Here is a 14,941-nt window from a genome sequence, read left to right as displayed (position 1 = left end):
AGCGCGTCACTAACTGGGCACAGGCCATTCCGCAGCGATACAGGTATGCTGAACGCGCATCTGTTAGCAGTAGCCAACGCGATATATACGCGCGAGGCGGGTACACCTTATAGTCATCCGCGACTCAACCGAGCTCTCATCTCGGCCATTATGAACAGGACACTAAAGTACAATATTGCATTCAGACACATCGCCTTGCCACGTCCATCTATACGGTGTGCACTGTCACGCAGTGGTAGTATCTATGTAAACAGCAGCTTATTCGTCGCACGTAGTTCCCGCTCAATACTGTGGTTTAAATTGTGAGCGCCAATTAGTGCAATATACGTTATAAGAGCTGATGGTACAGATAGCATGGTTTTGCGTGTGCCCACGTGAGCGAGTGTACGTGCCATCTACGGTGATGCGTATGCGGATAGGAAGCACCAATTTGCAGCAGTGCACAGTTGATTCCGTGTGCTCATATTATATGAAGCGCGCTACGCTTTGTAGGCGAGTCAGCACTATAGTCAGCTTATCGCTCCAAGCCTGGCACCGTCAGCCAGTATACTAAAACAAAATAGGTGGGAAAATAGGGGTCTAAAGGGTATATTTACCATTACTTGCTCTTCTGCTGCTTCTTTTGCCCGATGTACTTGGCGTTGCGGGCGGTCAGCTTGCGAGGGCGGCTGTGTCTATTTTTCTTCTTGAGGTACCAGTCAGGGCCCATCACCTTCTCGACGTTTGGCAGGCTTTCCTGGCGGCGCCCTTTGGCCGAATCAGGTGGTGGAAGCTTTTCCTCCCAGAACTTAACCGCTTTTGGGCCGTTCTTGCAGGCAATACAGTGCCGCACGCTGCCCCGTCCGCTGATTGTACGGAATGGGTAGCCGTACTGCAGCTTCTTGCAGCAGACGCAGCGCGCTCGGGGGTCCGTCGTAGACCGCTGCGGGTTCAGCAGAAGCGGGTCAATCTTCGCCTCGCATTGCTTGCACGTAGGGCCCACCATTTTGCAAACTGTGAGTATGTTAGCAAAATATATTGTTTTAACCAATTACTTTCGTCTAATTATTAGCCAATAGCACGGTAATAAAAGGCTGATATTTATTATTAAGCAAAATAGTTAAATGTTTTATATTATTAATATTTGGCTTATCTTTAATATATTATTATCAGATTTCCAAACAAATACATACTTTACATGCAATAAAAGTGACTAACAGACTATGTATCGTGCGCGCATGCATCTGTCGGGTGTAGTGCACGGGCGCAGATAGCGCAATGACCGTGCAGCCGCGCGCCTTCATTGCACGGTGGCAGTGGTGAGTGCCAGGTGACGTAAAAAATATATATATTCGCAAAGTCCCTACAAAAAGCGCTGGTTGTGAAGCCTACTTTAATATTGAAAATACTATCGTCTCTACTTTGGAAAGTCTGTGGAAAATAGCATCTCCGAGCTTTTACAAAATGCAGCCTGTGAAGCTTATATTAGTAATATTAATACTATTAATATCGTCTTTACTTTGAAAAGTGTGTGGAAAATAACATCGCAGGGCTCTTACAAAAATACTGGTATGTGAAGTCTACATTAATAATGATAAATATCTCTATTTGAGAAGTGTGCAGAGCTCTTAGAAAATAAAGTGGTTACTGTGCCCGATTTGCAGTACATACGACAGGTTTTGCGTAGCTAAATGTCAATAATCAAGTATCTGCGCAGCTCGCCTAGCTGTTTGCAACCAATCGATGCGTTTCGTGCTCGGCAGAAATGTTTACATCACGTCCAATCGCGAGGGCGAGAGACGGTCTGATCGTGCAACAGATCCAGTCAGTGTCGCAGGTCGGCAGGTATTGCCCAATCAGGGCGCGAGTTAATTGTGTCACGCTTTTGGATATAATTGTAATTTTGGCATAGTTAGGTCGAGTCAGAAAGGTAGGCGCGGTCGGTACGATGGGACGAAACGGTATTAGAAAGGCCGAGTGTAGCCATGCGAAAAGGCAGGTAAAGCAGCAAGAGAGGAAAGCGACGGACTGATTGACAGACGGACGGACGGACGGACAGACACGCTGCGAGTTTAGGTGGCGGGAAACTAGCGCTCTGGGCGCCCGCTCCGCGGGCGCTAGGGCATGGTTGGTTGGTGTAGAGAGGGTTGACCACCTCCGCTGCACTGCAGTGGGCTTAGAGTTTCTACTCAGCGCAAAGCTACATGTAATAAGTGCATACTGTGCTATACTTATGTTACGTTCCAAAACAACTCCGCATACAATAACCTTAGTGTTCACATGTTATGGTAGACATGACCAGGATTTAACGTGATCTGCAAGAAGAGCACCATCTTACCCGGGAAGGCTTTGTCTATAATCTCGTTTGAGCGTATTGCTCCCAAAATGACACCAATCGGAGGCGCGCGTGGTTGCAAAGCTAATATATGCTGTACGGAAGACGGGTCAGTATCAATGATGCTACGAAATATGCGTAGATCGGTGATGAATCCCAGTGTAGCTGGAGAAAATACGCCTACTCAAACATATTACCCATCTGCACGTCATCGCCGTGAGGCAGTCGACACATATCATCGATTGCGACGGTCTAACAGAGCAATGTTAATCAGCTCCTCGCGCGATGTATCTTTTAGGATAGGTAGTATTTGCCGATGGTCGCCACAAATATCAATATTTTGCTTTGAAATTATTCTGCTGAGCTGTTTGTGATGTAACTGAAGTATATTTTCACTATCTTCCGCATGCATTGATCTTACTTGCATAGCTGACGTACTTTCTGACCTTTTTGCATAGATACTGACTGACAGAGTGGCGTAAATCCTTTCCGACTGACATTATACTGGGTCCTGATTTGTACGACAAAAGGCCTCGTCCACATCGGACGAAGAGGCACCACTGCGTGCACATTCTTTTGACCGGCTGCAACATACGAAGATATATGGCTGTAGGCAGAGTATCAGATCGTAGTGATGGTTAGACTTGAATTGAATAATAGTTCATGTACATTAGATGGAGTACTTTCGCTGCCTACTTATCAGCTCGGCGTGCTATTTGATGTGTCCGTGCATATCCCGCAATGCCGCCAATGGGTGTTGTCGTGATAGCCAACACCCATGCACTGGGTTACTGCTGCGATCTCGGTACTTTTGTATCGTCGTGCTAGCCTACTGTACCTACGATTATGATGTATCCGTCTATATGATCCAGCACGTCACTATTCGGGCACAGGTCATACCCGCGGTGATACAGGCAAGCTGATCAGGCGTCTGTTAGCAGTATTCAAAGCAATATATACGCGCGCGGCGGGTACACATTATAGCCATCCATGACTCAACCGAGCTCTTATCTCGGCCATTATGGACAGGGCACTAAAGTAAAGTACTGCGTACAGACACATCTCCTTGCGATGGCCGCTTGTATGGTCATCACTACCGCATACGTGGTTGTGTCCATGTAGACAGCAGCTTATTCATCGCGCATAGTGCTCACTCGATACTGAAGCTTACATTTCGTGAGCGCACATTAGTGAAATATAAACTGTGAGGGTTGGGTGGTACATAATAGCATGGGGTTTGCGGTGTGCCAAGTGAGCAAGTTGTACTTTCCCATCTACCGGTAACGCGGTATTGCAGATAGGAACGCCCAGCTCGCAAGGATACACAGTAGACACCATGCGCTAATTATTATACGAAACGCGCTACACTCCGTAGATGCTTGGCAGCACCACAGTTAGTTTACCATATGTACGGCCCCAAGCCTCGCGCCGCCCGCCAGTATACAAAATACAAAGATAAGCGGGGTAACGGGGGCAATAAGGATATATTATCCAAATTACTTGCTCTTCTGCTGCTTCTTTTGCTCGATGTAATTGGCGTTTCGGGCGGTCAGCTTGCGAGGGCGGCTGCGCCTCTTTTTCTTCTTGGGGTACCAGTCAGGACCCATCGCCTTCTTGACGTTCGCCAGGCTTTCCTGGCGGCGCACATCGGCCGAATCAGGTGGTGGGGGCTTTTCCTCCCAAAACTCAACCGCTTTTTGGGCCGTTCTCGCAGGCAATACAGCGCCGCACGATGTCCCGCCCGCTGATTGTACGGAATGCGTAGCCGTACTGCAGCTTCCCGCAGCAGACGCAGCGCGCTCGGGGATCCGTCGTAGACCGCTGCGGGTTCAGCAGAAGCGGGTCAATCTTCGCCTCGCATTGCTTGCACGTAGGGCCCACCATTTTGCAAACCGTGAGTATGTTAGCAAAATATATTGTTTTAACCAATTACTTTCGTCTAATTATTAGCCAATAGCACGGTAATAAAAGGCTGATATTTATTATTAAGCAAAATAGTTAAATGTTGTATATTATTAATTTTTGGCTTATCTTTAATATATTATTATCAGATTTCCAAACAAATACATACTTTACATGCAATAAAAGTGACTAACAGACTATGTATCGTGCGCGCATGCATTCGTCGGGTGTGGTGCACGGGCGCAGATAGCGCAATGACCGTGCAGCCGCGCGCCTTCATTGCACGGTGGCAGTGTTGAGTGCCAGGTGAAGTAAAAAATATATATATTCGCAAAGTCCCTACAAAAAGCGCTGGTTGTGAAGCCTTCTTTAATATTAAAAATACTATCGTCTCTTCTTTAGAAAGTCTGTGGAAAATAGCATCTCCGAGCTTTTACAAAATGCAGCCTGTGAACCTTATACTAATAATATTAATGCTATTAATATCGTCTTTACTTTGAAAAGTGTGTTGAAACAACATCCCAGAGCTCTTACAAAATACTGGTCTGTGAAGGCTACATTAATAATAATAAATTTCTCTATTTGAGAAGTGTGTAGAGCTCTTAGAAAATAAAGTGGTTACTGTGCCCGATTTGCAGTACATACGACAGGTTTTGCGTAGCTAAATCTCAATAACCAAGTATCTGCGCAGCTCGCCTCGCTGTTTGCAACCAATTGATGCGTTTCGTTCTCGGCAGAAATGTTTACATCACGTCCAATCGCGAGTCCGAGAGACGGTCTGATCGTGCGACAGATCCAGTCAGTGTCGCAGGTCGGCAGGTATTGCCCAATCAGGGCGTGAGTTAATTGTGTCACGCTTTTGGATATAATTGTAATTTTAGCATAGTTAGGTCGAGTCAGAAAGGTAGGCACGGTCGGTACGATGGGAGGAAACTGTATTAGCCAGGCCGGCTGTAGCCATGCAAAAAGGCAGGCAAAAGCAGCAAGACGGGGAATGCGACGGACTGACGGACGGACAGACCGACAGGTTACAAGGTTAGGGAGCGGTAAATACTCTCAGTTTTATTCATCCAATCAAAACATGTTTTGCTAGTCGTACGAGTTTTTGTGTCGCAGATTTTACTATCGGAATTGTGTTTATCAACTCCGGCTTTTTGGGTCGTTGTCTGTACGTGCATTTATTATTTGGCTGCTTTTTAAAAGGGAAAACGTCAGAACAAGTATCAATTGAGCAAAAATTTGTCTAAAGCGGTTACAGAACCAGTCAGAGTGATGGTCACCGGCAGGTTTGAACCGAGCACACGTACTGTCACAAGTTATGGGGATAAATGGGGCGAAACCCATTGTTCAGCACAGAAGACTCGGCCCATTTACGAGACAATCACATTCCAGCAAGTGAGGGACGCCGAGATGGCGCGAGCTGCGGCGCTGTCGAAGAGAGCTGCGCCGTTGTACGCAGATCAAGAGCGCATCTCACGCGTTGCGCATTTATCTAAAGTCGGGTATTTCAAGGCGAAGAGCAGGAAACAGCGGTACATGAAGAGGCGGGCCCCAGTCCGAGATTCTAAGCGGGCTTACCGCTGTGGAGTGATGAAAACGGCGCCGCTAGGCGAGTTTGCCTCCTTCTGGAGGGGCCATGCTACAGAGGCCCGTTTATTTCGCGTGTATGGAAGACTGGGGCGGAGAGCCGACGTGAAGTCGAAGCACTTTCTTTCATTACGGACCTGGTCGATTTAACCAAGGAGGCAGGAGAGGGTATTTTACCCCCAGAGCCAGGGGTTCTCCAATACAGTATTATACGGAATTGACGGTGGGTCAGCGCAATAATAAAAAGGGAAATTCCACAAATACCAATAAAAAAACTGCAGTAAGTATTACAGTATTGCCTACAGCTCTGCGTCACTTCCAGCTGAAGCTAGCCTCGCCACATCCAATATATTCCTGTTTGCATGCAAAAAACATAATCAGCTCAAAACTGGCAGGCAACATGCATGTCCGCTAAGGTGTAAGCACCAGCTTGCACTGCGAGAGTAATCGCTCGCATGCATTTGATGTTGGGGGTAGCTGCTTCAACAACTCGCTGTAGATAATATCACCACTCTCTCCTCCATGCTTAGCACGCTTGCTTGGACCAACACTAAGAATATGCGTCGCGTAATCTTCCTTGCATGCCTTCCTCTTGCTACCACTGCTTAAGATCTCAAATCGCTTGACCGCTGCAGCTTCTGCAGCTGAAAGAACGTCTCCGTTGATCATATAGCAAGCTGCTTGTTTGTGGACTCTGAGATAATGATTGGCTATCAGATTCATAACTAAGAGCTAGTATGGGCAATACAGACATCAAGATACGGTGCTTAGACGTCCGATTGTTTCGTAAGGCATCTAAAGTTTCTATGAGCCTACTTTTGTAAATTATACTGGAAATATTGGAGCAATATCATATTCATACGTTTAAGGAAGTTGCAGTAATCCGTTTTTATATTTAAATAAACTGCTTTTAGTGATACTGAAATTTTTTATTCAGACCCCTGCCCAGAGCATGGTGAAGTAGGCTCTGTTGGCAAAGATATTGCTAACCTTCCGGAAGTGATTGTTTTGTATGATACTAGCGACAATGAAGATACAGAGAGAGTGAGTGATGAAGCTAGTGATTGCGGCTCTAATACAGCACATCAGCCAAATGAATATCGCGAAGAGTATTGCGCTCCGCCTATTTCGCCTCGTGAGATTATCAGTTTAATGAAGAGTGGTGACGAAAGCAGCCATGACAAGACTGAATGCAACGACGTTGACACCGGATTTCACGATGAAATCGACAATGTGTACTGGACTTTCATACCAGATATAATTTATTTGGACGAGTCCAGCGACGAAAACGACAGCAGGTCTAGCGAACGTTCTCACGGAGCTTCTGAGACGGGCGAAAATGAGAAAGCGAACATTTTGCTCCTACAGAAAGATAATGACGTAGTTCCATGGCCTTCTGATGTAATGGAGATAACCAATACCGAGATCTCAAACAACATTTTGGTACCCGATTTAGGGCCGATGGATTGGTGTGGCTGCGACACAATTTGCCGACCGGATGGTTGCCCAAATGCACTGGGTAGCATATTTTGTGCTCGGAATAACTGCCTCAACGGATCTGACTGTGGCAATCGACTGAGAACTGTGAGTGGCCTGCACCTAGCGCGTGGAAATATTGGATACTCTGTTTTCACGTCTGAGGATATTGAAAGTGGAAGTATTGTTGCTGAGTACGCTGGTGTGTTGACAACACACGACTATCGTAAGGACAAGAAAAGAACCAGCAACTACACCATCGGTTTGGCCGCGCGGTCGTCGCGCAAGGAGAACTTGTGGATCGAGGCGAAATTCAAGGGAAACATTACGCGGTTCATGAATCATTCCTGTGCGGCAAATTGCCGTTTTTACGAGGTTCAAAACCGCCGCTTCGTCACGGTGGTTGTCGTTACGATGGAGGATATTCGAGCTGGAAGCGAGGTCACTGTTGATTATGGCGATGAATTATGGTTTAAATGCCAGTGTGGTGCGGATGGATGCTGTGGTGACTCTATCGTTAGCAGTGACGATTCTTCTTAAGGGTTACTATAACGCAAAAAAACCGGAATTGAGTAACTTTCTAAATGCACAAACAAAACAAAAAAACATGAAAGTGACTTCATTATTGCTCGATCGCGAATGAGGGACACTAATAAAAAAACCCGGAGCTGAGTGACCTTCTAAATGTTCAAACAAAACAAAAAAAACACGAAATTGAATTCTTTGTTGCTCTATAGCGACTGAGGGACACTCTTTTTGAATGTGTTATGTGCCATCCGATTGCGTGCATGAACGCTTGTTGTGGCCTTTCCGATGGCAACTTGAGCAACTCTGTGAAGATCTATTCCCGTCCTCTCCAACACTTCTTATGCGCTTCGTCTTGGGGCGTCCCGGTTTCTTTGTGAAAACTGCAGGTAGCCATTCGGAACTCTGAGTGATATCTGATTCTATCGGTATAAAGACAGCTTTAGCGTGAAATGCATTGGCATACACCGACACTTTATAACACGGCTGAAAGTGTGTGTACACGTCCAAACGGTTGCCAACTACACATTTTGACACACAAACCTCACTTTCATACACCTGTTGGCGTTTGTTTTGAGACTGTCACATACTGTCAATACCGATGGCAGCCCATACACTTATTGACACACGTTTCACACATACTGACAAAACGTTTCAGGATGATACGCGTTCTGACGTTTTCCCGTTTTTTATGTCGCAGATTTTACTATCGGAATTGTGTTATCAACTCCGGCTTTTTGTGTCGTTGTCTGTACGTGCATTTATTATTGGACGATGCTACAGTCCAAGTATCAGGTATAGAAATAATCCAAGTATTTAACCAAGTATTGTCCATAAATTACCGATCTGGTAATTAAAATTCATATTGAGATGAAGTGATTCGGATCGATCCTGAAGCGAATGTCTTTGCCTCGATAGTGAGAAATAACGACTAATCCATGTTCGATCCATGTACCGTTCCATGTATTGTACAGGTAAACATAGTGCACACAAGTACGGGTAGACATAGTGCACACAGGTACGGGTAAACATAGTGCACACAAGTACGGGTAGACATAGTGCACACAGGTACGGGTAGACATAGTGCACACAGGTACGGGTAGACATAGATCAGATTGATAGAGTAAAAACGAATTCGATTGAGTGAGTTAGTTTGAAATGCTACCCTTTAGCAGGAATTGTAGGATACGGAACCGCAGTAGCGTGAGACCAGTCTGGGTCAAGTCCAACAAGATACTTTTGTCGACGTAACGCCAAAACCTGAGCATGACGTAGAAGCCACAGTTATGACCGTCTGTTTGGATTGGCGAGTTGATAGCCAGTACCTGGTAGGCATCGCTCAGCGTTTCGGCCAAATCCCACGACATTCGGTCCAGTACGCTGTTGTAAGACTTTTGGTTCATGGGGTCGTAGTACATTACTTGGTTTCCCTTGACGTCCACAATGATACCACACCAGTGTGTGTTCCCGAAGTTGACTGGGATGAACAGAGTCTCGGCACAACTCTTCAGCATTTGTGCCTTTGCCTTGATCGTTTCTGTAAATGTCTTCATTTTCCTTCCCGTCACAGCATTCTCGATCCCAACTACATAAGCCGTTGAATTAGTTGGACAAAGTCTGGCGCAGAATGCGAGAATCAGGGCGTCATTTGCCCAGGAAGGGGGCTTCATACGGAATAGCATGGCGTAGAGATATTCATGACCTTCAATTTGGATGATGTCTTGGGGATTTGAGCGCGCAACTTGATCTGTCATCTCCTGTAGCGTTGGATGTAGTGCACTTCCTACAACACTGACGACATCGTCCATCAGCCACTTGCAAAATGCGAGCTCTTGCTCGCATTGATTCTTCATGGTAGTCAGGTAAAGCATCGCTTCTATCTGTGCTCGTGAGAAGATACCAATTCCAGTGATTTCCACACATTCAATATCTGGGGTTTGTCCAGGATTATCCATGTTTTGTCCAGGATTATCCATGTTTTGTCCAGGATTATCCATGCTTTGTCCAGATGTGTGTTCTCCAAGTTCCTTATCTTGTGTTGACTGGCTGTCTTGTGTAGACTGACTCTGAGAGAAGACCGAAATCGCAGTATCAGGCGTATTCTTCACAGGCAACGCGGAGACGCACTTCTGCAGCAATTTCATCGGGAGGAGGTAAAACGCGGTTTCATTGAGTATCGGTACGCTGAGGCGAACGTATTTGGGCTTCTTGTTGACCGCTCGCTCGAACTTGATTGGAATTGGCTGCACACGAATCAGGAACTCCTGCATACACTGCTTTTCTTCCTGTAGATTGCACGCCAGCTGGACCAGAGAGACCTCGCCCATGCTGCGACGATGGCCTTCCGATTCGTTGAATACGGCCCGCTTCTTCTTGTCTTCGGCAGTTCTATCCTTCCTGTTGGATCGAGGTCGTCCACTCTTTGCAGCCTTTGGATTTAAATTAATTCGAAAAGCAGGAGGACTTCTGTCCTCCTCACCATTTTCATCAACACTCGCTTTCCGATTCGCCACAGCGGCAACCGCGTTGGTCTCGCAGTCGTGAATCTTCAGGATCTCTGGAGACGCGACAGTGTCTGCATTTTTCTCGTGTACTCCTTCGTTAGCAGATTCGGTATTCGGTACGCCCTTCAACCGCTTTCGCTGTCGGATATTCCTCCACTGGTCGAGGACAAGCTGCAACAGCTCGTGATACTCGTCGTCACTTTCGATATCAGCGAGCTCGCTACATATGGCTTGCGTTGCACTGAGCGCCTCCTTGTATTTGGTGGCAGCATCGAGGGCTTTTTGTTTCCATTGTCCAGGCTTGAACTCATTGACCACAAAAAGTCGAGGGGTCACGGACTAGTCCACCGGATGCAGCCACCTGCTCATATATATTACAACATAGGTTTTGTTAGTGTATCCCGGTCGAATCATGAATGATACATGGACGAATCATGTATCATTCATACATACATCATGGTTGAATCTTAGCTTAATCAAAGATGAATCGAGAAAACAACTCACCTTTCATCGATCCTATTAAGCGGGATGATGGATCCACCTATTTTACTCCACTTTCGGTACGAGATGGCGTGCTGGCACGGCAGTCTCATGGCACATGCAAACGAACAGGTGCAGTTCCACGTATCTAGTTGAACGAAATGTACCTTGTGTTTCCCGGTGACCGCCACAAAACCCGGTTTCGATTTCGTGTCGAACTTGAAAATATCCACCTTCGAGATAGCCATAACATACTCCTTTTCCACGTGTTCCGCGACGAAGTGGGACGTAAACTTTAGAACTTGGCTCATCTCCTCATCGTAATTTCGGTTTACAAGAACACCGATACGGGTCTTGTCAAACACGTACTCACTGCGAGTCCTGTCATCAGCTGCCTTCAGCGCCTTCACCGTATCGGTCATGGTCATATTGTGATGTACAGCATCCTTGAAGTGACCAAACCAGGTTTCCAAATGATTGTTGGTATGCACGCGTAAGTGCGCCAACCGAGCGCGCTTATACATAACCCACATGTCCGTGCACTTGTTCTTGTTCTCATCCATGTATTCGTAAAACGAGGTGAACCCAGTTCTGGTACAGTGGGGATTCATCGATCTCCAATTGGTCTGGTAGACTTCCTCACATACTGCATACACCATATTATGCACTAACGTGTCTATTGCATCATGGTCGTCGGACGATATCTTGCCATATTCGGGCTTCCGCGAAGCAGTGCGAAGATATTTGATAACGTGAAAGAAGCATATGAGAACTCGGGCGTTAGGAAAGTAGGTGCGAAGAACTCGGATCTCATTCAGGTCTTTGTCAACCATGATAACCTGGACATATTGTCAGTAATAGCAGGATCCACTCGGAGTAAATGATCCAAAGCACGCGACATATGCCAGTCAGCATTTCGTTCTAGTAGTGATTGCTGTACAGGCTGCCCTCGACCCTTGTCATCGATTGCCATCAAAGTACACAGCTGGTAATTGTACCTAAAGAACAGAACTCGTTAATCAAGGAGTACACATGTAGATTTATTTGGTCCAATACTTGGACCAAATAATAATAAAACAAGTATAATACATGGACAATACACGTACCGATTGGTCCTGTGGGTGCAATCTACCAGCCAAAGCTCCGGAAAGCGCGTGATCATCTCCCGCTGGTGGCGAGACGTCATGCTCATTACTCCGGAGTGACCCGCGTCAGTCTCATCCACCGTAACAACGTTACCATCTTGTGCGCCAAATACAGCGAGAGCCTGCGCTACAGCATCGTCGTCGTCAATCCCACCACGACCCTCGCTCTTAAAACGCTGGACCAAGTTGTCCACGTCTTTCTTAACCAAGTGCTCTCCTCTCGCGAGAAGATACTCGTAGATGCGGGCGCGTTTGCGTCCATGATTAACCATAGTAATGACAGCGTCCTTTGTGTCCGCACAACCAACCTTTCGATTCTCTGCGTACGTCAAGAAATGCTCGGTGGCTACTGCGTGGTTGTGCTGGTAAAGGCCATTCTGTACTCGAAGCACCCACACACCCCCTCCTCCACCATTTGGACCACGAAACGAAACTTGCACCCTGTCGCGCGGACGAAGTGCTTGGGGCGCTTACCGGTTGTTCGGATCTTCGCAGGCCAGCCATGAGTGCAGATGTATGTACGCATGTACATGATCCAGTCCTCAGGCACGTATGGAACGTCTAAACCTTTCTTGGCGGCCACAGTATTCGCCAGACGCTTGTTCCTTAAATCGCAACTTAGTGTTCCGAAGACCCGGATGATCTGACGCGTCTGCAAGGCATAATCCTTCAGGTACGCTGTCCACGCAGCCCAACTTGGATATGGAGAGTCAACCGGACCAGGCACAACCACGGGTGTCTTTAGTTCCTGGACAATACTTGGATGATTCTCATTGTCCATGTTTTCAGAAGCCTCGCAAGAAGACTCCATGCCAGATACTACGTGGCGGCAAGCCGTCGAGGGCACGCCTGACGACTCACCAGAGGACTAACGATACGCAATACACGCAAGTATAACACAGTGTTAATCCCGTAAAATAAGTGGAGTTGCATGTACACGCACCTTAGACGCAGACGCAGATGAAGCGGGTGGTTCGGACTGCATGGGCAGCGATGGCAGCGTTTGCAGGGGGGGGCGCTGATACGTCAGGAGGTGTTCGAGACGAGCAGGGGTGAAGATGGAGCGAGTGACAGGAGCTACGGGAGCGCCACAGACTAGAAACCTAAAAAAACTAAAATGAAAGGCAGGCGTGGAGCGATACAATACGTGACGGTATTTTATAAAATACGAGGCTGTAAATTACAACATGGACAATACTTGGTTTAATACTTGGTTTATTTCTACACCTGAAACTGGGACTGTAGCATTTACGTTTATTATTTGGCTGCTTTTTAAAATGAGCACTCATACGCTTCGAAAACTGTTATGAAAGGGTAAACGAAATCGCTGGATTATCACGGGGCTTTGGATAAAATCCAGAGAGCGGGTGCAAAATTTTCCCCCTTCTGTGACACCACCTTCTTTTCCCGCTCAAGTACGGGAGCATCATTTTATCCCCTTTTCTCTCATTCCAGAATCAGCCGGCTCGGAAATATGGTGCGATTGTTGGTGTGGCGGGAACTTCACAGTTTCAACCAATACAAATATCAAGTAAATTCATTTATATTACACCGCTTGCCTTTTAACGAGTTATGAAATTGTTGAGGTATAACTATCAAAGAACGTATTTGCTTGGCTAGGGAATAAGTTTCTGGGATTTGTTCATTGAATGCTTGCTATTGTGTAAATATTAATGTTACGCTCTTAACTTAGAGTGACGCGTCGGTTTATCTCCGACGATATATGCTATATCGAAGTCACAGTAATGCTGTAAGAAAGACTTAAGAGTACTGACCATTTATAATGGACCATTTAATATGGTCAGTACGTATTAATAAGATTTATATCATAAACCTAACGCTTAACATAAAATGAGAGGATGTCTCTTCAATTCCGTTTAAATACGAACGGAAATTCTCCCCTTTTTCCTCACTCCAGGATTCGGCCGTAATATGGTTACTTTGTACTGTGCCGTCGTTGGTGTGTCTGGGAGCGCGTTCCCTGTGGACATTGACGAGAACAAGTCCGTGGGGCACTTGAAGAAGGCGATCAAGGAGGAGAACGCATCGACGATCACATGCGACGCCAAGAACCTGCAGCTCTTCCTGGCGAAGAAGAAGAAAGGCGCTGGGGTGTGGCTAACGGAGAACGACGTGAAGGACGGTGTCAGTGACACGAGTGATTTGAAGCTATTGGGCGTTGCAGGAGCGCCGCTCAGCTTGGTTGGCTTGTCGGAGAAGGACGTCAAGTTCGTACCCACGCTAGAGGATGTCGAGTCGATGAACACACCTGTTCACGTGCTGGTGGCGTTGCCTCCTGGGACAAGTAGTGCTCCTATTTCTGATGGGACGGACTTATGGCTGTCGAGATTTCAACATTGTGAAGTTGCAAAACTTACGCTACTGCCGACACGCGGAGATCTAAATGAATTTATCGGACAACCTCTCCCTGTAAAGATTGGGTTACCGCAGTCTGTGTTTCAAGCTTGGTCGAGTCCATTGATACTAGGCCAACTCCTTCGAGATAAATTGTTCGAGCTAAACGACATTTCGCCGTGCGATTTTTTAAAAGATTCGGTGTTTAGCGCTGCGTTCCTGTACCCGCAGGTGGATGGGGATGCCACAGAGAGTGCATTTCATTATTTCTGGGATTCAATTATCCGTGTGGTGCTCGGGTTTGTGTTTAGGCGTGCTTACGTCAACCGGGATTCGAGCAGGAAATCCTCGTCAGGTTTGAAGCGACCCGACTTTTTGTTTGCTTTGGATCATATCTGTGTTTTTCGTGGTGAGGAGAAAGAACCTCGTACTTCTATCACTGTGCCTCGTGAGGAGCTCTCGAAAAAGCTGGTGTGGTCCTACGGTGGAGTGCCGTATGTGTTTGGCTATGCTGCGTCGGGCTTCGAGCTAGAATTATTTGCTATCTATCAAGACGTCACGGGCAACGTTAAAACCCACCTTATTGGAGGGTTTAACTTGCAGCATGCGCCGGAACGTTTTCGACTTGTACTGGCACTTCTGAATTTGTGTCG

General features: G+C 46.6%; 2 protein-coding genes across 2 annotated transcripts; both read left to right on the top strand.

Moving 5' to 3' along the window:
- Positions 1-7,264: 7,264 nt before the first annotated feature.
- PITG_12633 (uncharacterized protein) lies at positions 7,265-7,788 on the top strand (the record flags this gene model as incomplete). The annotated part of the gene is made up of 2 exons (XM_002899344.1): positions 7,265-7,643; positions 7,763-7,788. 2 exons carry the CDS (start codon positions 7,265-7,267, stop codon positions 7,786-7,788), a joined length of 405 nt encoding a protein of 134 aa, XP_002899390.1.
- Positions 7,789-13,865: 6,077 nt separating this feature from the next.
- PITG_12632 (Crinkler (CRN) family protein) lies at positions 13,866-14,941 on the top strand (the record flags this gene model as incomplete). Its single annotated transcript, XM_002899343.1, has 1 exon — positions 13,866-14,941. A coding segment is annotated over one exon (1,076 nt), but the record flags the coding sequence as incomplete, so codon positions are not given.

The sequence above is a fragment of the Phytophthora infestans genome, genomic scaffold (genome assembly GCF_000142945.1).
Source record: "Phytophthora infestans T30-4 supercont1.31 genomic scaffold, whole genome shotgun sequence".
Taxonomy (NCBI): domain Eukaryota; phylum Oomycota; class Peronosporomycetes; order Peronosporales; family Peronosporaceae; genus Phytophthora; species Phytophthora infestans.
Note: the sequence above shows the minus strand (reverse complement) of the source record. Positions and strands in the feature narration are given on the sequence as shown.